A 22,983-nucleotide genomic window follows, 5' to 3' on the forward strand; every position below is an offset into this window, starting at 1 on the left:
AGTGGCTCATATCTGTAGAGCTCAGGATTTGGTCCCAAATTCAGGTCTTCATCAGACTATAGCAAACTGATGTAGAGCTCTGCTTTACCCTGCACAGGTCATGTGGAATGGCCCTGCTGCATGCTGTGAGGCAGCCTAATGCCCACGGTCCTTTTATTGCTGGTATGTTTTCATCTCATTTGAGTAATGGAATAGTTACAAAAACATGTTTTAGGGATTATAATGTTTATCCCTTATTGTACTAAAAATATATCAAATGTCAAATATTCCTCAGAGATATAAGTGTACAGATTTCTCCAGGGATATATAATAACAGTCTTAGACTAGTATGGATTTAAGTGGACTATAGCATAGTTTTCAGTGTAGGGAATAAAGCCAATTTATAGCCTTTAGGCTATGCCCAATCTCGGCTTTGGTTTGGTTTTGCAGGCTAATTTGCCCAAATCCTTTTCTCTACACAATCCTGCTCCTCCAATTTAAGTTACTGATTTTTGGTCTGTGTCCCACTTTCAGAAAATTTCATAATTCTTGTCCATTCTGCTCTTCTTGTGCTCCATCTTAAAGAACTTTCCTAGGCTGATAATTTTATATTTCTGAAAAATAGAAATGTTTCTGCTGTTCTTTCAGTAAAATGAAGGAGGATGAGGGGTGCATTTTATGGAATTTTTTTAAATCCACTTTTAAAACCTTACAAAATATGCTGCTGGTCAAATGAGCTGCTGAAACTGAGAACAGCAAATGAACACAACTATGCTATGCTCACTGTTCACCAATACTTTATATGACTTTTCTAATATCATGCTTCCTACTAGTCATATTCCTATAATTCCTCAGATAGCATTAGATTTAAGTGGGGATTCCTTTGAACTATACCGTATTCCCACTGGAGAAATAGATCTATGTAATCAAATAATATCTGCAATTGGCACCACCTTCAATAAAACATTTCAAAAAAGTTCCATGCTTTGCATGTGTTCAGGTCATTCTAACTCTGGGATTTCTTACATAACTGTGTGAAAGAAAACTTGATATCTGACTAAATAAGGGATTAGGTTCTTGGAAAATCTTAGCAATCTGAGTGATATGGGCAAATAACAGCTTGAAAAAGGCTTATAGAAGTGTGGATTGGAAGTGTTGAATCTGAAGAGAATATTTAGTTACATGGTTCTTCTAAATAAACTGATGACTTTCAAGTCAGTTTTGTTTAAGCGAAGTTTCTTTTTAATACTTCTATTTTGCAAGAACTATACATAAGTTTTTCTAGCTTTTTGAACTGTTCAGAACTTTGAAAACTGACTTGCAATCCAATCTTGTATAATATCTTTATTGATTTGGTTACCATGCTTTTTATTTTATTGATTTGGTTACCATGCTTTTTATAGGAATACAGATCTCAACACAGAAGGAATTAGTTCTCTTTATTAAAGGAATTAATTATCTTTAATACTTTTATTCCACTGGAATAACATGACAAGCATGTATACAGGGTGTTTGTTGACATGCATTCACCATTGCATTGCTATATAATATCATTTACTTTGCATCTAAGTATCCAAAAACTTTTTGCACCATTTTGGATGGACCACTGGTGTTCTTGGTTATAGCAGCAATCCCTCTTTCTATAGGCTTTCCTGTCAGTCAGTCTTTTAGATTTTATAGCTCATTCATTACACTTCAATCCACCACAGCTTTGACAACTTTGTAGAAAAATCTTCTTTTGCCTTCAGTTGAATGTCTTGAATTTTAATTATCTTTTACCTTCTGGAACATGAGCAATGGGAAAGAAAAGAGATCTGCTGTACTCAGCTGGCCTTTGGCCTCACCAGCAAAGGCATTTACTGATGTGCTGAGTCGATTTACACACGGCCTCGGCTCCTCTGAAATCAAGTTTTGTTGGCTGTTCACCTCTCTGGACTCTTTGCTTCAGTCTGCCATCTTGTTGGTTACCCTGTGTTACTCTTTTTGTAGGAAACTTTTGGACACTGAGGATGAACTCTCTGACATCCAGTCGGATTCGGTCCCGCTGGAAGTGCGGGACTGGTTAGCTTCTACATTCACGAGAGAGATGGGAATAGCGAAGAGGAGACCTGAAGAAAAGCCCAAATTCCGAAGCATTGTGCATGCTGTACAGGCTGGGATTTTTGTAGAAAGGTGAGAGCTTGGTTTCATTATCCCAGCAAGTGCAGCATTTAACCACAGTGTCTGCCACTGAAGATCCTTTAAGTGGTGGGAGGAACCTGCAGCAAATCTTTGAGCCAGTTATATGCTTCAGTTTCTGCAGTCACTTTATTTTTCCATAGACAAATCCAGGTAAAACCTCTAAATTTGTAAAATCTCCTGAACAATGGAAAATTCTGGGGATAAACTCAAAGGCTTTGCAACTTCTATAATAAATTGTACCAAAGACTGCTCTAACACAGAAGAGGGATTTTTCTCAAAAGTTCGTAAAAAGATTTATGTAATCTTTGGGATCAGAACCTTTAATAGCTTAGTGTTTTTTCAAAAACTGTGAAAAGTTAATTACAGAAGATAAATCTCTCCAGTACTTTATATAGGAGTGCTACTTTGTGATATTTTTTTTTTCTTTAGGATGTACCGAAGAACTTCAAGCATGGTTGGTTTGGCTTACCCATCAGAAGTGATAGTCACATTTAAGGTGAAATAAGTTTAATCATTGTGGAATTTAAATGTATTTGTACTTAGTGTTTAGTGTTTAGTGACTTTTAAGGTGAAATGAAGTTATTTCTCTACTAAACATACCTTAGCCATAGTTAGTACTACAGAACTGAGCACACAGAACACAGAAATTAGTAGTTAATAATTCAAAAATAACATGGTTCCGTGTAATACTGATTTAATTTAGACATTATTAGAGTAACAGGATGAAATTTGTGTAGAAATTTTTATAGAAATGTGAGATGTAGTTCTATCAGCTCCCAGTGGTGTGGTAATCAGTGTCTCAGACAGGAGTATTTGTTTCCTTTTTAGGAAAGAAAAAGGAGATAGTATTTGGACAGAGCTAACAAAAGAATCCAAACCTTATGGAACAAGTAGAGTATTTGCTGTGAATTTAAGGTATTACTTTAGTTCATATATAAGACAATCTTTTATAGAGAGCAAAGTTCCTATGTCTATGTAAGCAATTAAAAACTAGTATTTCTTGAGAATTAAGTGCCTCAACTTTTCTCCTAGAAGTCAAACACTGTTATATTATTCTCAGATTTCTTTATGGTTAATGAGATCAGTGTTAATGACCTATTTAACAGATGGTATTGACTTTGTTCCATAAGGTTCTTTATACAATTTGTATGCAGAAAGTAAACTTTGAAAAATTAAGACCTTTGACTCAATGCATACAAAGTTGCCTAGGTCATGTTACAAGTATTTTATTCATAGATGGCACAACTGTTTTCATCATTAATATTGAAATAGTCATTAATATGTTAGCTACAGTAGAAGTGTGATAGAATTGGACAATCAAAAAACCACCAACCTCTCCCCCTTCCCTCAAAAAACTCTCCAAAATATCTTTTCTAGTGATCAGCTGGAACCTACTTAAGCAGATGGAAATTTTATGGTTTTTGGTTTTCTGTTCTTTGTTTTTTCTTTTTCCCCTCATCTACAGGATGTTGATAAATGGTCTTTTGACGTATTTGCCCTAAATGAAGCAAGTGGAGAGCACAGTCTGAAATTTATGATGTATGAGCTGTTTACCCGATATGACCTCTTGAGCCGTTTCAAGGTCAGAAACTAGCCACAGATAAAGATATGTACGCAAAAATATATACGTCAAATTTCAAATGCAAGAACAACAGCATAAGTTGGACTTTTTAATTGTACAATGCAGTGCAAAGAATATGGCAAATCAAATATTGTAATATTCCAATTGTTCTACCAAATGAAACCCAAAAAATGGAAAGCCATGTAGACCCATGTCATATCATTGGTGAGCATTACATAAATAGATTATGTATACAGCCTATTTACTCAGCAGGACTGAATCAGTGACCCAGCTTCCTGGAACAAAAATTACTAATAAGGCAGGAAACTGTAGCTAGTCTTAAGCACTTTTTTCGCAGTCTAAATTATAGTATGTTGATCACTCCTGTAGAGGGTCTTCAGATGAACCTTCCTCTCCTAACCAGCTTGGAGGGATATACAAAGAGAAAACTGGTTTTCCATGGTGTTTGGAGGGTTTTGCAATACAATATGGAGTACTTATAGCCAGTTCTGAAAGGCTGAGATAAAAATATGGATCAAAATGCCAAATTTATTGTTATAATAGTACCAAATGAAAGTTTTCTTGTACTTTCAAAATCTCCCCACTGAAAAACTCCATGTTCCTGTTGAAGAGGCTACCTCACTCTGAAGTTGTTCTGAATATTTTAACTGTGACTAGTATCCCAGCTTTTCCCCACAAGCTTTATGTGCTTGAAGTCAGAACCACACCAGGGCTACCATTAACAACATAGACACAAAATATACAATGCTACTGGCAGAGTAGGTTTAAGCCCGTTCTCAGTTCCATTGTTTACCTTGCTTTTAAATAAAGAAAAAATTCTTAAGGAAAATATAATTTCACTGTATGGGTGACATGTTTTAACCCTGGCCCACCAAATAAGCTCACTTCTCTCTCCAGCAGGATGGGAAAAGAGAATTGGAGGCGTAAAAGTGAGAAAATTTGTGGGTTGTGATAAGTACAGTGTAATAATAATAATGTGAGAATGATGTTCTTAATAATAATATAGAAAATTAATGAAAATAACAGAGAGAGATATAAAACCCAAGGAGAAATTATGCAAATGAAAACAATTGCTCACCACATGTTGGCTCACTGATGTCCAGCCAACAAGCACCAGCCCCCCAGGTGTCTTCCTCCCAGCTTTGTGCTGCTGACCCTGACACCATGTCCTTGGTGTATCCCATGAGTCAGCTGGGCCAGCTGTCCTGGCTGTGTCCTTTTCCAGCTTCTTGTGCACCCTCCACCCTACCCAGTGGTGGGGTGGGACTAGGAGCAGAGAGAGCCTTGACCCTGAATAACCTCTGCTTAGCTGTAACTAAAACATCCCTGTCTTATCAAGACTCTTTCCAACACTAATCCAAAACATAGCCTCATAGTATCTACTATGAAGAAAATTAACTCTATCCCTGCCAAAATCAGCACAATGGGAAAATGGGAAAAACTTCACACATTGCCTGGAGGAAGGAAAGTCATACTATGAGATTAAAACAAACCTTGTCTCAAGCAAGTAAAATTGGTGAAGAAAAGGAGATAATCCTGTTGTTAGACTCCTATCTGTCATGCCTGTATTATTTGAGCAATCTGTCCTGATACAGACAGACAGGCATGTCTTGAAAACCATTTGGTTGATAGCTCTGCAATCTCTTGTGCATGGTGTATGTAGAGGGATATAACATCTACAAAAATTGGGTGAAGACTCACTGATGCATGTATTAAACCTTTACATTTTCTTTTGTTGTTTGCTGACTACTTTCTGTAGTATATTATTTGTTGTTCATTTATTGCATGATTGACTTTGCAGCTATTGCAGGAAAAAAACCAGTTATTTTAATGTTTTCTTCTCTCTAGATCCCTGTTCCCAATCTTATTTCATTTGCTGAAGCTCTTGAAGTTGGCTACAGCAAATACAAAAATCCATATCACAATTTGATCCATGCAGCTGACGTTACTCAAACTGTGCATTACATAATGATTCACACTGGTATCATGGTAAGAAATATGGTGAAGTTCAATTTACTTTTTTCCTCAGACTCTGCTGTTTTGAATAAATGTGTTCATGTGTCTTTTCTTAAGGAAAAAGCTCCCTTGAAAACTGTGCAGACAGAGATTTCAAACTACCATTCAGGCTGTGAACTTTGTCATTTTAACAGTTCTTCTGAGCTGAAACTCTCCCTATGCGGAGGGAAAAAGGAGGAAAAAATCCTTCTTAAATCTTGTTGCTTTTCATCGCCTGGACTTGGGTATTATATATCATATTAGAATAGATAGATTTGCAGGAGTGGGCAGGTGAGAAATTTTTACTTTCACATCACAGCATGGGAGGTGTGATCAGGCAAGGAAGCTTTAGTATCTGTTGAGGTCCTGGCTGTTGAAAGATGTACGGAATCAATGCAGACTTAGAATTATAGCGGCATAAAATGTTTTGGGTTGGAAGGGACCTTAAAGACAATCTAGTTCCAACTGCCCTGCCATGGGCAGGGACACCTTCCACTAGACCAAACTGCTCAGAGCCCCATCCAGCCCATTCTTGGACTCTGCAACTGCTTTTTCTTTTAGTTTATTACCTTTTTCAGGACTGCTCTTGGATACTGTATGTGCCTGTAGTAGGCAGGATATTGCATTTGTCTTGCAATGTCATAGTATTTTTTATTGTTCTTTTGGGAACTGAAATGAGTCTGTGCAAACATTTTTATTTCTAAACACTTATATTTAATACCAGCAGTGGTTGTCTCCTCCCTCTCAGCTTGCTAGGCAAAAGTAAATACTGATTGAAAGAGAAGAGGCATTGCTGTCAATGACCTTTTGATGATTTGTCTTCACTGTGAATGCGCTTGTTTAAAAAGAAAAAGAAAAAGAAGACAAACCCAAACCAACAAACAAAACTTCCTGGAAGAGATAGCGTCTGATTTCTGTTTGCAGAGCTATGAAACAACTCTTTGGAAAGGAAAAATTTAGGGCTGGCTTTAGATGTTTGTGCTCATATATACACAAAATAAATGTCAGTAAGTCGCTTATGTTAAGCCTTTTCTAACTTAAAACTTTTTACCTTTGGCTTCAGTGGGGCAAGGAAAAGTCCCTAGGCATTGCAGGTTTTTATTCTACTGTTTGAAGGAAGTAATTTGCTTCTAAGTATCAAGGTTTTAAAGCTACATTTTAACTGCAATTCTACATCCTGCATGAAGCCCTGAGTATTCACCAGCCAAGATTCCTTTTCACATTGAGAGATTTTCTTGAAAATGATTTCCATATCCGACTGAAGCAGTGCCTAGACAGCTCTTGCCAAGATGAGTCCAAGCCAAAGTTGTTGTATATACTATTGACCTATAAAAATAATTTTTTAATTACTGAAAAATATTGAAGAGATTAGATCATGGTTCCTAATTTACCATTGTCTCCTACTGTAAGGTTAACTGCAAAAGTTAAATTTTGTGAGATATGTCTTTGTTGCGAGTATACATCTGGATCAGCAATTTAACAGGGAGGAATATCCCTGTGTTTCATTAAATATTATAAACATCCCTTTGGCCTGCTGTATCTCTGCCCCTCTGCCCTTCAAAAAGCATGATAGCATTCAGATTTTCTTTGTGATGGTAGGACAAGGTTCCAGCTTCCAGAGCTGTCCTAGCCAATTTGGGATGTTTTGGCATTCATTAAACAACTTTGCAACACACTTTGTGTATCTATCTCTGAACACTGAATGAAGGAATCTGTTTCATATTTGAATATCTGCTATTTCACTGAGTGCACACAAGTATGAGAAAGGTGTCGCAGACAATAATTTTAGAATATTAGCATCTTAACCTTCTAATTGCACTTTAATGTGATTTGGACAATTATTTTCCAAAAAGTTTCGACTTTGCTGCTGCAAAACCTCATTAATGTTGCAAAATTGCTACAAAATATTTCTATAAAATTAGGACAACTTTATTTCACATTTTAATTGCCAAATTATGATACTGAATTACAATATTTGGCTGCCCATGGCAGGGGGGATTGGAACGATATGATCTTTAAGGTCTTTTCCAACTCTAACCATTCTCTGACTCTATGATTCTATGACGGAACTAGGACAACACTTAGTCAAGAGTGCCTTCAAACAGATGTAGCTTGCCAGGCAGAAGGAACACTTATGGAAATTGGTGTTTGAAAGAAGACCTAGTGATTTGCAACTTGCAAAGTATTTCTGTCTCAAATGTCACTTGCAATATGAGAATGCATCAGTATCATGAGAATGCTCTATTTAACTTGTGGATTTTGTTTTGTTTTGTGTTTGGTTTTTTCTTTTTTCCTATTTTCCAGTTAACTCTCCAAGACCCTACTCATTAACAATTTGAAATTTGCTTCTCAAGCTGATAATTTTCAGAGCCTGTCCATTGTGCACCTCTTTTAACTCTGCTGTATTTCTAGCAAATACCTGGATTGGAGTAAATTTGATGCAATTCTATATCAAATTCCAGTGGTTTTTTGGGTTTGTGTGTGGGTTTTTTTGTTGTGGGTTTTGTTTGGTTTTGTTTTTGTTTTTTTTCCCCAGGTTGGTGTGCAATTTGAGGTTATTTGGCTCATACTGACTCTAAAACTTTCAGATTTGCTATCTTCTTTGTTCATTTCTGAAAGAAGTACTGAAGCAAATGTTTTAAAAAAGCTGGGTATTAGAAAATCCATTTCACAATTCGTGTTGTTGAGCTCACGTCTTTTGTATCTTTTATAGGCAGCTGGAAAACAACCATATTTCAGCAATTGCAAAAAGATTTGGCTGGTCAGAGTTTATGCTTCTCCACAAACCCTTAGAAAGATTCCAGTGTAGAATATCACATATTCAGAGTCACAGTTAAAGAAATAAAATTATCATTATATTTTTCAAAAGTTGCTGTCTATCTTAAGAAACAAGATCCAGCCACCTCTGATCAGTGTGTTAGAAAGTTAGGTATCACAGATGGCACACAATTTATTAACCTTCCCAGGAGATTAAATCCCAGATGATATGACTGAAATGTATAACTCAAGCTTGCATTTATGAAGTTTTCATCTTTATAAAGATTTAAGAATCCAAGTCCCAGGGAACACATCTCGTAAAGAACTTTTGAGTCATCGATCATCTTCCCACCATCCCTTTTCTCCTCCCACGTACCTGTATTGCTCAAAGTAAAGGAAAAAATGTCTTTACTGTCAATAAGTGAATTTTGAGACTCCATTTCTTACTCAGAATTTCTTACTCTTTTTAATCCACTGTTGTAAAAAACTTGGTTTCAAACAGAGCTCATGGTAAGTTGAAATGTATCTATTTGCTTAGAAGCAATTTATAACACTGGAAAACAGCTCTCAATAGAAGAGATGTTTTACATTAGGCATTACACCTTCAAGGAATAGTATCTTTCAGGAGGAACAGGTTTCAGCTCTTCACAGTCTTGCAGGCCTCTAGATACCTGTCTAGATATCTTTCCCTCTCCATTTGAGAAAAACACTTGTTAACTGTCTCTCTAAGAGCTTTTTCCTACTTCCTTAGAAATCCTTTAGCTAAAGCACTCTGATTCTCTGATTTTAATACTGATCTCAATTTTGACTGTACGGTTTGTGTCTCTAGTGTATTTGCTCTCATATAGTGCTATATGAAGTCTCTGTGTTGCCCATAGATATTGTTTGTAGGGAATGTTCTTCTACTTATAAAGGCATTGTATAGTAACTACTTTGTTTGCTAGAAAAGCTGACCTTTAAAAAGGCATCTCAAAGAAAAAGTTTATGTTTAGTTACTAATAATTTCTGTGTTTCTATTCTATTTGGTATTTTGAAAATATTATGAAAGCCAGGAATGGTCATGGCCTGGTTTCTTCTGACACACAATACTATGAAGGTCATCGTTTCCATTTTTAGAACTGCTTACAGTACATTCTCTTTACTGTGTTGTGACCTTTTAAAATCCGTACTGCTTCACCAACAGGCTGTAGTTGTTCCTCAGCAGTCTTATTTTGTTGCTGAATGATCTATTTTATTATTCTCAAATTACTTATGAATCTTGACTGTTCCCTTTCTTCTTCTTTGAAAGAAGTACTACTGTTGGCAACTTTTACTACATCTGGCAGCTTATACATCTCACATCCATTCATACACATGTATGTGCATATTCGGTTGCACAAACTTGAGATTATCCTTTGATTCTTTAGAACAGAAGCTTACTTTTATGCCAAAACCATCTGAAATATGTCTGGAAATGCTTGACTGGCATTTGACTTAATCAGTCCTGTGACTGTGGGGGTTAATAATCATATGATTTTTCTGCCCCCATCTTTAGATGGAATAAATTTTCTCCTCAAGGATGATTTATCATTCAAGAAATAGAAATTGAAAGAAGATAATAGAGGTTATTTTACAAACTGAATGATACAGAACAGCCTCAGTTAGCAAGAGTTATAAAAGGAAACAAAACTCCAGGGTCTGCGTTATTTTGTATACATGACCTGTATTACCTTTTGTTCTGTATAACTGTATACTAGACTTATGCACTTTTTTTAAAATTTTTTAATCTCTACAAACTATGATAAAACTTAGAACAGAAAAGTCTCCCATGGGCCTAATTTTAGCGCTATGTACACTGGAAAAATGTAGTTAATACTGATGTTGTATGTTGAATTTTTATGAACTGTATATATAGTTTACTAAAAGATAAATTATAACCTTAACTTCATATCAAGCTTTTAGTTTAATATGGCATAATTTGGCTAGTTTCATGTGTGAGATAACAGATTAGATACTCATTGCAGTTGCAAAGTATACCATGTAATTCTCTTGACAACTTCTTATATTTTCAGCTGCCAATATTTACTTTACTAGTGACCAAATGGATATTAACTTGGTCTCAGACAAATCATAACAAGTACAAGGACTTATTTTACTGTATAATACTGAAGTGTTATGGATATATAGTTGCCTGGAATAAGACAAGTGGAAAGTTTATTTAAGTTAAAGGTAGTGCAAAACATTTTCAGTACTGTACTGTTTAATCAGAGCTATTACAGCAAATGTGACTAGGATTTGTTTTTCACTTGCCAGCACTGGCTCACAGAACTGGAAATTTTAGCAATGATCTTTGCAGCTGCCGTCCATGATTATGAACATACTGGGACCACAAACAATTTTCATATTCAGACAAGGTAAGCAAAGTGGTCTCCTTAGAGTTATATCTGGAGTTCACTGTTCATTGGTCTGAACTGTTTCATGCCTCTTACTAATAAAGCCAGGAAGTAGCCAGGTCATCCCTGATTTTACAAATTGCTTCCTTGACCTCTGTACAGTTAATGGGACCATTCACATGGACAGAGAGTGTGGAAAAGTAAGGAGATAACTCCAGAACATTTGAAATCATTCTATTTTGGAGCACATATGTCAAGAGAAATTTCAAAAATATTCAGAGCATGGACTTGAAAAACCCTCACCCCTCTATTTGTTCACTTAAATTCTGATACTTCTGAGTCAAAAACTTCTTCTACTGTGTCCCCATAAAAATACTACCTTGCTTCCAGCGATGTGCCTGGGCATACTTCAGGGGCTACATTTCGTTTCATTTTGTGTATTAAACTTACAAACTCCTGGTGCAGAGGGAGAAACCTTTAGAAATACCTACTATGAGCCCTATGACAGTATCTGCAGTAGGCAAGAAAAAGAAATCTAAAGAGGAATCCAGTCTGAAAGTGAGGCTTGCTGTATTTTCATGCAGGTGCAGCATGTCATTCTAGCTGCTGGTCAGCAACAGCATATATCTCTTCCCCTTAAAACGTTTTCTGCTTACTGAGGGAAAATCCCTGACCAATACATTACTAAGTGATAAATGGTACACCTGATACTTTACCTAATTCAAAGCATCTTATTGTTCTCTTACACTAGGCTATACTTTGATTTTAATATCCTCAATTGAGGAGTTTGCTTTAGCTGGTCTTGAAAAAAAAAAAATTCAGCATCACACTAGTATATTCTAACAAAACAGCTCTGTGCTAGAAGTATGAATACCTTGAATGGAAGCATCTTCACAATCACCTATGTGGATAAAGTGCCCAAAGGTAACATTTAAATTAAATTTGTAACGTGCTCCAAGATGTTCCCTTCAATAATGAACGAATTCTAGATTTGCAGCTGAAATAAGAACACAATTCTTTTCTCCCTCAGCACAGTCTGGCTAAAAATAAACCAGTTTGTAGTTCCAAGTTTATATTACTCTTCTATTTTTGTCCTTAATATTTTGCTCTGAAGTATTGCAAGAGTGGAAAATTAATTAAGCTGTTAGCTTTTGAATTTTACTTGCAAATAGGTATTTTTTTTGTAATGTAGCTTATTCTTCTCTATTAGGGTAAATTGGCCCTGATGTGGCATCCCAGGGCTGTGATTCCAAGCTTCTTTTGCCTGAGAAAAGCTGATGGAATTGCTGCCATAATCGTAGCAAATCTTAGCACCACTTAAACCTACCCATAAGTAGCTATGTCTGTCAAAGTGTGCTTCTTAAACATATGTGATTGGCATAACACAGATTTTCCCACAATTTCAGTTGGATTATGGATGCAAACATATAGAGTTTTAGCAGGTTATGGTTTATTCCCTCTAAATAAAGTTTCCAATCCTATTTTAATTCTTTAGATACCTTAGTAGCATACATGACAATACATAATATTTCTCAACAGAACAAGAGGTTCAGTATACCTTATTTGTGTCAGAGGGAGCTGCACATATAAATCATCACACCTTTCTTCTAGTACAGATTTTTCAGTTGACCAAGTTAAAATATTCAGTAATAGTTTTATCAGAATGGAAGTGTATCAAAGAGGAGAGACTGGAAGTTGCTTAACAGGTCAGGTAAGGTCTTGGGGAAATAAATTCTCTAAGAATTTATAATGTTTGAAGCTAAGTGTGATAAATCCACACCACATCAAAATTTGTGAAAGTTTTCATGTAATTCTGGAATGGGACATTAGTCTTTAATTAAGAGGGAAAGGTTACTGTCAAGTGTGCTATCATTATGGTATGGGTCTTTCTTTAGGAAGTACTTGAATGCAATCAAATTTCATGTCAAGGTTTAGCTGTGTTTCTGACAAAAGATGGTGTCTGTTTAAAATATATGAAATTGAAGCTTTTTAATATTTTATTATTTACAGCTCCTTCTGATAATGAGCAGCAAGGGCCAAAGCACATCTCTCAGAACAGGGGTAGTAGCTTCTTAACATCCATGCTGTTGGTGAAGACACTGCATTTTAAATAGTTGTATCGCTGAAGTGTACTCTTGGGTAGCCGAACTGGAGCATTTCTGTTGTTCTGTGGTCCTATCTACAGTCAAGAAGCTCAAAGATCTCACAAATTTTTTTCACACTTAGATCATATAAATAAAACATCACACATTTAAAAGTATGACTTTTCCACAAACAGTGTATGCAATAGTATAATCACAATTTTTTATGCATCTAAGATGGAAAATGTATCAATATTCTATACAGTAGGAAAAAATACACGTAGTTTGATATATATGTGTATATATATATATATAGTCAATAGTTCTCATAGAGAATACATAGACCTACCTTTTGCAGTGCCATCATTAGGACACTATTACAAAATCTGCCTTTTTTTTTCAACACTAGGTCAGATGTTGCTATATTGTACAATGATCGTTCTGTTCTGGAAAATCATCATGTAAGTGCTGCTTATAGACTCATGCAAGAAGAAGAGATGAACATCCTGGGTAATTTAAATAAAGATGACTGGAGGTAAGACTTGCTGTGACATTCAAACATAATTCCACTATTTATAAATAATAAAAACCACCAGACCTTCCCTCTGGAGCCTATTTTAAGAGTTCAAATTACAGGAAGCGACGTTGTCACCGAAAAGAGTAATGGATATTTAGAGCCCAGGGAAGGCTCTACTGCTCTCAGCAGTGCTGAAAAATATTGTTTGGGAGACTCCAAACAAAATCAAATTTTCCAAGTGAGACTGTGCATTTACGAGGCACAGTGCTGGACTGTGTGGACAGTGTCTCAGGTAGGACAGATCTTCAGGAAAACCACAATGCTGCTCTTTAGCTGGGCTGCCTTTGCCTAACAGTGGGTTAAAACCAGAGTGCAGAGTCACACTACTGCCAGCCTGAGCACTGCTGCCCCTGGGATTTCACCGTAGTCACATCTTGGTTAAGCATTAAAAAATTATGTGGGGAGTCCAGAAATAATAATGTAAAGGCCCAGAAGTGCTACAGAAAGCTTTTCTTTTTCTTCTTAATTTTAGTGTAATTTCTGAAGAAAATTTGGCCAGCTGAAAGAGTAAGGATCATAATTGATATATCACAAACACGAAGACCTGTAGGGCTAAAATGAACAAGTGTTAGACTAAGTTTTCCCATTATTAAAAGGGACATGTTATCTTTGTATATCTTTGTTTTATATATTTAAAATATGAGTCTTCTGTGTGTTTCTATAAACATAGCTATTATTCAGGGATCCCAGAAAACCCTTTTCAAACAGGTGGACTGTGAAGCCAGAGAGATGTTCTGCCTCCAGGAAAGTCTCCCACTGTGAATGAAGCTACCATGAATAACAAAGCTATACTCTGCTTAATTTATATTTTCATGAAACTATACATTTATGAGGGAATGTCAGAACAATTTTTGCTGTGGTATATTTACAGATGAAGGACAGTTTGACATGGTAGATTAATATGATTTTACTTATCTACATGATGAGAACACCCTTAAGTAAAGCATTTATTGAGTGTAAGTGTTCTGGCCCTTTTGGTTTTCAATTAATTCTATTTTTGTACCTGTTTCTAAAACACAATATTAAAAGTATTGCTAATTTTAATTTAATACAGAGTGAGAGAGGAAGCATACTGTTTTTCATTCCCTTAGAAGTATTATTTTCAGAGGATACTCATTTGGATTTAGTTATCAGGAATTTTGTTCTGTAAATTTAGTTCTGGAGAAATATCTCCTGAAGTAAATTGTAAACTTCAGCAATAACTGTCTATACACCTAGATTTTCATTGCCAACATAAGCCAGTCTTGTTTTTCTTAGAACTATTTTGGACCTGATAATTTTGGGGCTGATAGGTTTCTTTGACCCTATTTTTGCTTGTCCTAACTACTGAGTATGGAGAAAGTGCTTGTGTCAGTAGACAGTCATCAGAGGGTAGAATTCTGTCTTTTTAAACCATTATTTTAGAGAGAAAATGATTTTCAAACCTTCAGACTTGTTGCCTTGATTATGTATTTTTTTTTGAAGTGGTGGTTTTTCACATTGTGTCCTACCAGAGAATGCTTTAGGTGGAAAGGAGTAGGTCTTCTTCAGTTGAATTTCAGTTCAGGATTGTGCCAAGAATGGCTTGGAAACACTTATGTGCATTCCCAGCCCTGACTTCTTTATCGCTGGAGACCACCATAAACTAGAATAGTGTCAGAATCCCTGAAGCAGCATACACTGACTCCAGCAGACAGAAATCTGACTACCAGCTGGTAGAGTTTATCCCAGTCATTCCCATTTGTTATGTCACTGAGAAAAAGAGTAATAGGTTGGAAACAAAATATTTGCCAGTGGAAAGAGGAGCCTGCATTTTCCAGGTGTGTAATGTTTCTTCATACTGCTCAGGTGGACTGCAAACAGAATAAAGGGGAAAGTGTGATAGGCTCTTCTCATGTTCTGAAGCACACTCTCCTCTGCACAGATTGTTTTGTCTGGGTTTCCCATAGTTCTTTTCCCAGTTCAATAATAGACCATTTTGTCCAACTTCTGTTGCATTTCATTTCTCTGTAGTTTTTGAACATATGATAAACTACCACGTTCTTTTGGATGTTGCTTGATCCCCACTGGCTCTGTTTACACTTGCTTTTCTCCCACAGTCTTCTCCCACTGTAACCCAGTTGTGTTTTTCTAGAGGATCTTATTTTAATTTTGCAAATTTTGTTTGTGTAAAGTGGCTACAAAGATCCTGTTATATGCAGCAAGTTTGAAGTTGGTGAGATCTGGCAACTAGAGAAACTAGAATTTACCTTCTCTTTTTGGGCCTATTCAGTACAACTTAGAAGAGATCTATGAATTGACTAATAAGTTCAAGCAACTAAACCAGAACACTCAGTTCTGTGTTTTGTCACTTAGCTAAGCAATTACAGTCTGTACTTTCAAGCGAACAGTAAATGCCAAAGTGCCAGTCTGTGCCAACCTGTACAACCTGTTCACGTCTGAGACTTCAATTTAGAGGGGCAGTCATGGAAATTATAGTTTCCTGGTATTCATTTCTAATATCCAGAAATTCTTGTAACCCTTTCATGAGGTACAGTTGTTCACTGATGCAGTGATGGATCTGTTAGCCACTTAACAGAGGCTCTTCAGTTTTGTAATTACTACTATAGCGAGCTTTTTCGATCTATACTGAAGTTCACGCTGCTAAACTAACAGTTTTGAAGTTTGCACTGCATCAAATTGCCAGTAAATTGAAATGATAATTTGTTCAACTTCTTAATATACTTCCTGGCACTTATTAATTTCTTTTCTACTGTCAAATCTATTTTCTTAGGTGCAGAGATTTAATTTTTAAAAAATGTAACACTGCTGACTATTTAAACTGAGGTTCTGCTAATCATTTCAGCAAGATGAAGCAAAATGACAGAGAATGACTTTATAGTATTACATTTCTCTTCTGCATGTTAAAGTTAAGAAGATAAGTGTACTAATAAACTGACAACCTCAATTAAGTTTAAAACATAGGGTTTGGGTCTAAGCAGGGAAAAACTGCCAGCATTCTGAGGATAATGTCCTTCGTGGATAATGCATGTGACATTCATAGTAATTTCTCAGTCTTTTCTCAACTCTTAAAATATGCTCCAGTCACTGATATTGTTTTGTTTCTCTCACTTTGTGCCCTTAACTAACTGATGAGGGATACTTGTTTGTCCCCCTTTCTCCTTTGATTTACCAGGATTCTAATGTCTTAACACCACGTGTGTTACACCAACAGTAATAGGTGGTGAGGCAGTATTAATGTCTCAAACCATTCCAGTCAGAAGGCATACAATGACAAAAAAAAAGACTAATAAACCAATATAAATTATATGTAATGCCCGAAGAATAGCATTTCTTTCACAAATTCCCTTGGGATTCTTCTGTGTAAGGATTCCTATAACTTGAAGATGAACCTTATGCTTCAGTTCCCAACTTGCTTTTGTTCATCTTAGTCTGTTCCTGCATTTTTTCTGAATAGTTTCCAACTGACTATATGTCTTTGTCATGGACATTTGTCCAGGTAAAGCTGGTTTCTGTTTGTAGGTTAATTACTTTTCCAAGAAATTCATGTGCCATTCCTAGTCTCTTTATTACAGCGTTGTTCATGTGATTTTTTCACATAGTCTTATATCTATGTCTTTTTACAGTATCCTATCCATAGGACTTATGGTTGTAGGAGGGTTAAGAAAGTGTGACAGCACAGGACATGATGGTCTGCTTAAGTAAAGTGGAGATGGTATACTCAAAATCAGTAACCTTTGGATTTGGGGCCTGAAAAACCTTTCTGTGCTATACGTGAATACTGTTACCACTTCCCTTCATAGTAAGACAACATCTGCACATCTTTTTGCCAAGATAGCCGGAGCAATGCTGACTGTATTACCCTGATGTTTGTAGCTCTGGACTGCCTGATGATCGTGGCCAGAGATTTCTGTCCAGGGGTTACCTGTAAGAGCAGCTGAGGTCTCCTTAAATATGGAAGTTGAGACAGCCTTTTTTCTCAGCCTTTTTCTGGGAAGCAATTTGGTAATGGTATCAGTCCAAGAGTAATCTTCTGTGCAGCGCTAGTAGACAAAGCATTTTTAGTTCTAGTAGAGCTTTATTTAACATTTCCCAGTCAGGTCTCAATTTTCTATATCTCTAATTATGATGGATGTGGATGCCAGCAGGAAGCAAATGCAGGTGGAGAGTGTCTCCTTTGCTATTAAGCAGCTTTCTAGTGGCCTAAAATCTTCACAAGTGTGTGAGAGGGCAGTGCTACATTGTTTGATCCTTATTCAGGTGATGGAGGTAAGAATCAGGGGGTTTCTGCTGCCATGATAATATGAGTAAACTGAAAACAGTGTTTTACTTCTCTGTGTGTCTTGTAGTAGTAGGAGTGAGGTGTTTTGTGAATAAGAGTGAATTTATTTCTGATCACTCTTAAAAGTTCAGACATTTAAAGTTCCTAGGCAAATCTCCCATAAAAAGGGGAAGGGATAATTATTTCAGTCTTACAAACAACAGGGTTTAATAATGCAGAGCCCTCAGTTTTCATGTAGTGTTAATTTTTTTTGTTTGTTTGGTTGTGTTTTTTTTTGTGTGTGTGTGTGTGTTTTTGTTGTTGTTGTTTTTGGGTTGGTTTTATTTTTATGGAGGTCTTTTGTTGTGTGTTTTAGTTGTTTTTGGTTTTTTTTTTATGAGTTTGACTGTTTGAAAGGTACAGTTTCAAAGCAACGTGAAGGAGGAGCAGTTGGGATGCAAAATAATAAGTGTCTTATTATGAGGTCAGATAAGGTACAGCATTTTCTAAATACAAGTTGCTGTGGCTGCATATTGTCAAATAGAAGTGAGAGGATTGAGTCTTTATCCAGTTACATCAAAGCAAATCAGAGATAAATACATAATGAGGACTATCTGCTTAAATATGTAATTAATTTGGCTTGAAAGCAGTCTTGACAGTCTTTATAACAAAGTATTCTAACAGCCCTAAAGAAAACTGCAAATTACCTCTTTAAAACATAGTCCTTTGAAAAAACTGCATGTTAGGTATATCAAAAATATGAATACAAAATAAAAGGTCAGTGAAAATTACTAAAATGTTGTAATTGACACTTGGACATCCTTAAGATTGGGGATGTATTCATGAAAATATATGCTACATAATCAGAGTTTTAATGTGTTAAGTTATTCCTCACAGATGTACAAGCAGCACTTGCACGTATGTCCTTCTAGGCCATTAAAAAGTATGCAAATAAAGACCCAGTGGAGTCCTACATGGTCTATATATAGTCCTTCTACATCAAGGAAACTGAATTTTCAAAGTCAGTAATTATTATTGACAAAATTTATTTCATTTAATTTCATATGCAGTCAGAATTAAGACACTTTCTTACATTATGCATGATTCATGTTTTAATGGTTTCATGGTCATTTAATAGAAAGCTAATGGACAAGAAAATTCTGACCATAATACCAAGATAGAGAAACTGAACTTCTTCTGAACCATTAAATAGACATTACAGTATTTTTGAGAGGAAAGGGAGTTTGTCATAGTGATCTCATAGTGATATAGTGTTGATAGTGTTTCAAATATAACACCTTTTGGTCTTCTGAGTGTTTCCACAGCCTTCTTCCTAGGTTTAGTGTTATGCATACTCTTCATTAATATGAGAGCAGTAATAAAATACACAAATGTATCATCTTGTGTGGTGGTAAGCCCAGAGACCAACTGGTTTTTTAGACTACTACTGGACAAAACAAGGAAAGACTCATAATGGGTGAGAGAACTGCGTGTAATATTACTTTATGCACTAGAAAATAGGATTTACAAAACAGTGTGACTCTGAAATAATGATTGCAGAGCACATTTTCTGAGGTACACTGCTTTCACAGAATCCCTTTAGGATACAGTGTTCAAGTTGTTAATAATTTATTTAAATGCTTTTAAAACGTAATAAAAACCCATGATGTTGTTTTGAAAGTTATAAATTAACAAGTGCTGCTTAAACAAATGTACCATACATAGAATAAATGAATTTTAATCAGTCATTTTGCTTTTAATTATTCTTAGGGAGTTGCGTAGCTTGGTCATTGAGATGGTCTTGTCTACAGATATGTCGAGTCACTTTCAACAAATTAAAACGATGAGACACACTCTACAGCAGACACAGGGGTAGGTTATTTTCCATTCTCTTCATTATCTGTAGTCTTTCAATGAGCTCATATACAAGAAAAGAATTTAAATAGTTGCTTTTGTTTTGAGATAATTGGAGCATGTCCTTGAATTGACAGGGTAGACAAAGCCAAAGCCATGTCTTTGATTCTACATGCAGCAGACATAAGCCATCCAGCAAAATCCTGGGAACTGCACTACCGGTGGACCATGGCCCTGATGGAAGAATTTTTTCGACAGGTGCCATTTTTAAAATCCTTTAATAAATCCAGTTCAAGAACCAATGGTTATGCAACTAAATATTTCCATAAGTCTACCAGCAAGTTGCTGTTGGTTGTGATTGACAAGCATAGTCAGTAGCATATATTCTTTTCATACATACCACTGACATTAATTCAACTTTTGTGTGTGTGAATAAGATGAAATGCTTATAGCTTTATTTCAGCTGATACCAGAATTCTGAGTGTTGTAGTGGGGTTTTTTTCTTTCAAGTATAATATAACTTGTCAAGCTGTTTTCATTCTGTAACAGAGATTTATATATTCTTTGTGTTAAAAAAAAAAGCACCAGCAGGGTAGAATAAGGGAAAATAGGAAGAATTCATGTTCAGAGAAGGCAAAAAGTTGTCTCCATTTCACATTTCTTTTCCTTGCTAGTATCTTTTTTCTTGCTAGTGTTTGACATCCATATGCCACATAGATGTGAAGGTGCTGCTTTCATAACAGCCTGGTCCAAAGCCAGAGGTTAAACGGTACCATCCTGTTAACACTGTGGCCATACATCCTAAAACAGAAATGGAAACACAGCTTTGTGAAAGTCTTCTCATTTCTGTGAGGTACTGGATTCAGAGAGAAAACCCAGCATATGCTGGTGTCACTGCTGTCATTTTTTAACTCACCTCAGCAGGTAAAAACAAACGTATCTTCCTGTAAGCGCTATTTGTGACCATGCACATTGTCAATATAACAGTTACTGAAATATAATTGATAATCAAAATCCAATTTAGGTATTACACAGTTTCTGTAGTTATGCACAGGTTTTTAAAATGGTTAATACAGATAAGGGACCAATGTGTGTCTTGCTCAGCTTGATTGTCTTAATTGTGCTATACAATGACATTTTCAAATCAGATGGATCCCACTGGAAAAAAGAATTAGAGAATAAAAAAGACAATATGCTAAACCGTGAGTTTATTGGGCCCATCTGCTCTGTAAGGTTCTTGTTCAGTTCATGGAGATTCTTCACACAAGTTCTCATTAGGGAGGATCAGGGCATCCTTGACTCTGGGCTTTGCTCTGGGGAGGCAGAATGGAGAGCTAGTGCCTTAATCTAAATAATAAATAATTTCCACAAAAGTGAGTTTTGTGGAAATAATGAGTAGAGTCATGAGTTTTTGTTTGCTTTTGTAAATGGAAATTATGAGGATTTTGAACTTGAGAGCAAAAAGGAGGAGCAGATTGCCCCAGAAGAAAAGGTCATAAAATGACCAACTGTAAAAACATTTTAGAAAAGGAGAGACAGATTGGAGAGAGTCCATGGGACAGTGAGGCAATGTGTCCAGTCAAGTGGAGGTAGCACTAGTAGTAAACAGTATCACACTGGTCACTGAATGCATAGGATCAGCTAATATTTTAGTTCATCTTTTATCCATTCATTAAAAGTAACTGGATCCCAAATAAGCTGCTAAAAGACTTGAGAAGGCATTTAACAACAGAACAAGCAACCATGTATGTATGTCTGCAACTCAGCAGTAAAATATGAAAGTCTTCGAGGCTGCAGAGGAGCACATAAGAAACTGAATCACTCTTTATATGTACTGCTAAGAACAGTGTGTGAGGAGTAGTTCCAACACTTTTAAAGTGCCATGAAGCAACTGTATAAATGCACTGAGCGGTGTAGAAGCAGTAGGTGCACATTCCTAGATGCACTGGCTTGTTGTGCATCCTCTGGTCTCTTTGATCTGAGCCTCTGTGATAGAAACCTGTGGGATTTCCAAATGTGTGTCAGCCAAGGTGAAGTAGTCCAAATGTATATAAAACCCACTGATTCCTTCTCTTCTCTTCCTTAAGGCTAGTATTCAACTACTTCTACTGCCTTACAGGAAAAACAGCAGAGTCTGAAAGAGCAGATACAAATCCAGTGCTTTCATAGGCAGCTTTCAAAGCAGTGATCATCAGCAAAAAATGAACATTCACCTTGATAAAAACTTTTTTAAATACAGCTAGTGGTTAAAATATGTGCCAGTGTTAACTTCAGGAAAAAAAGCCTAACCACACTCTAAGTTTAAGCAACAACTACAGAAAGTTGCCAAGGAAAATCTGAGTTCCCCTTTAAAATAGAAACACAACCACCCATTTCAGACCCTTAAAAGTAAAGAAATATATAGTTCAAGTCAAAAAAAAATCACAGCTCCTACTACAGCATTCTGCTCTCAGTCTAATTAGATCCAAACCCACTAAAAGAGAGTTAAAAGTGAGTTCAAAACCTGGACAATATTTTTTTTTTTTTTTTACTGTTTTAATCTGTATCTTGATTTTAAATCTCATTAAATTTTAACAATCAATTAAAATATCAGTGCTGTGTCTATGATTACAATTTACAATAAACTTGGATTTAAATGACATTTAAGTATTAATTACTATTGTAATAATTGCAAAGTAACTTATAATTGGGGTTAAGAGCTCTTTGAAAACAAAATCAAACTCATTCATTAGTAGCATGGAAATTTCTCTTTTTTAATACCTAGTGAAGGGAAGATTACAAAATTAGTATTACTTTAGAAATTCTGTATCCAACAATGGCTGAAATTGTTAGACCTACCCCAGTTTATATTACATTACAATCTTTCATCCATCAGTTTCTGATGAGATCTTTGGGAAAATGACCTGTTCATATACTGCTCCCCACAGAATGATCACGAAACAACACTCTCCCTAACAAATGTAATGTGTAAGTTCATTTTACTTGTAAGACCAAGTTTTCCTGTATCTCTAATGACAGTGTTTCTGGAGGTCAGGTTTGTCCAGAAACACAAATTACAACCTCCTTTGGAAGATGTCTCTTCAGGGAGTTTTTTGTGCCACTAGACTTTTTTAATGAGCTTTTGTAAAACAGTTGGTCTTTTGTGCTGAAAATGGAGATACACCCTCCTGTCTGTTAAGACTGTTGCAAGAAAAAAATACTCTTCTAGTGCATTAAATGTTGAAATGTTTTCAGAACTAGGTTGTACAAATCATCTTTGTAGTGAAACTGGGCTTATACTTCTTTTGTGGCTTCAGCAGCAGAGAGGCATGCCTGGCAGTGAGAATAAGTTCAAGACAGTTCATACCCTTGACCTGATTAAGTCC

At 36.0% G+C, this 22,983-nt stretch overlaps 1 protein-coding gene across 8 annotated transcripts in view; it reads left to right on the top strand.

Annotated features, from left to right (window-relative positions):
* Positions 1-22,983, top strand: part of PDE1A (phosphodiesterase 1A) — a 156,056-nt gene that overhangs the window by 109,554 nt on the left and 23,519 nt on the right. For all 8 annotated transcript variants that reach the window (XM_027880224.1, XM_027880223.1, XM_027880222.1 and 5 more), the window contains 8 exons: positions 1,969-2,151; positions 2,590-2,656; positions 3,626-3,742; positions 5,591-5,731; positions 10,787-10,887; positions 13,357-13,482; positions 19,535-19,636; positions 19,756-19,876. In XM_027880224.1, the coding sequence (XP_027736025.1) occupies positions 1,969-2,151; positions 2,590-2,656; positions 3,626-3,742; positions 5,591-5,731; positions 10,787-10,887; positions 13,357-13,482; positions 19,535-19,636; positions 19,756-19,876 (958 nt within the window). The remainder of the gene's footprint in view (positions 1-1,968; positions 2,152-2,589; positions 2,657-3,625; positions 3,743-5,590; positions 5,732-10,786; positions 10,888-13,356; positions 13,483-19,534; positions 19,637-19,755; positions 19,877-22,983) is intronic.

This window comes from Empidonax traillii, unplaced genomic scaffold, assembly GCF_003031625.1.
Source record: "Empidonax traillii isolate 1590-97213 ecotype Southwest subspecies unplaced genomic scaffold, ASM303162v1 scaffold65:size4453928, whole genome shotgun sequence".
NCBI lineage: Eukaryota > Metazoa > Chordata > Aves > Passeriformes > Tyrannidae > Empidonax > Empidonax traillii.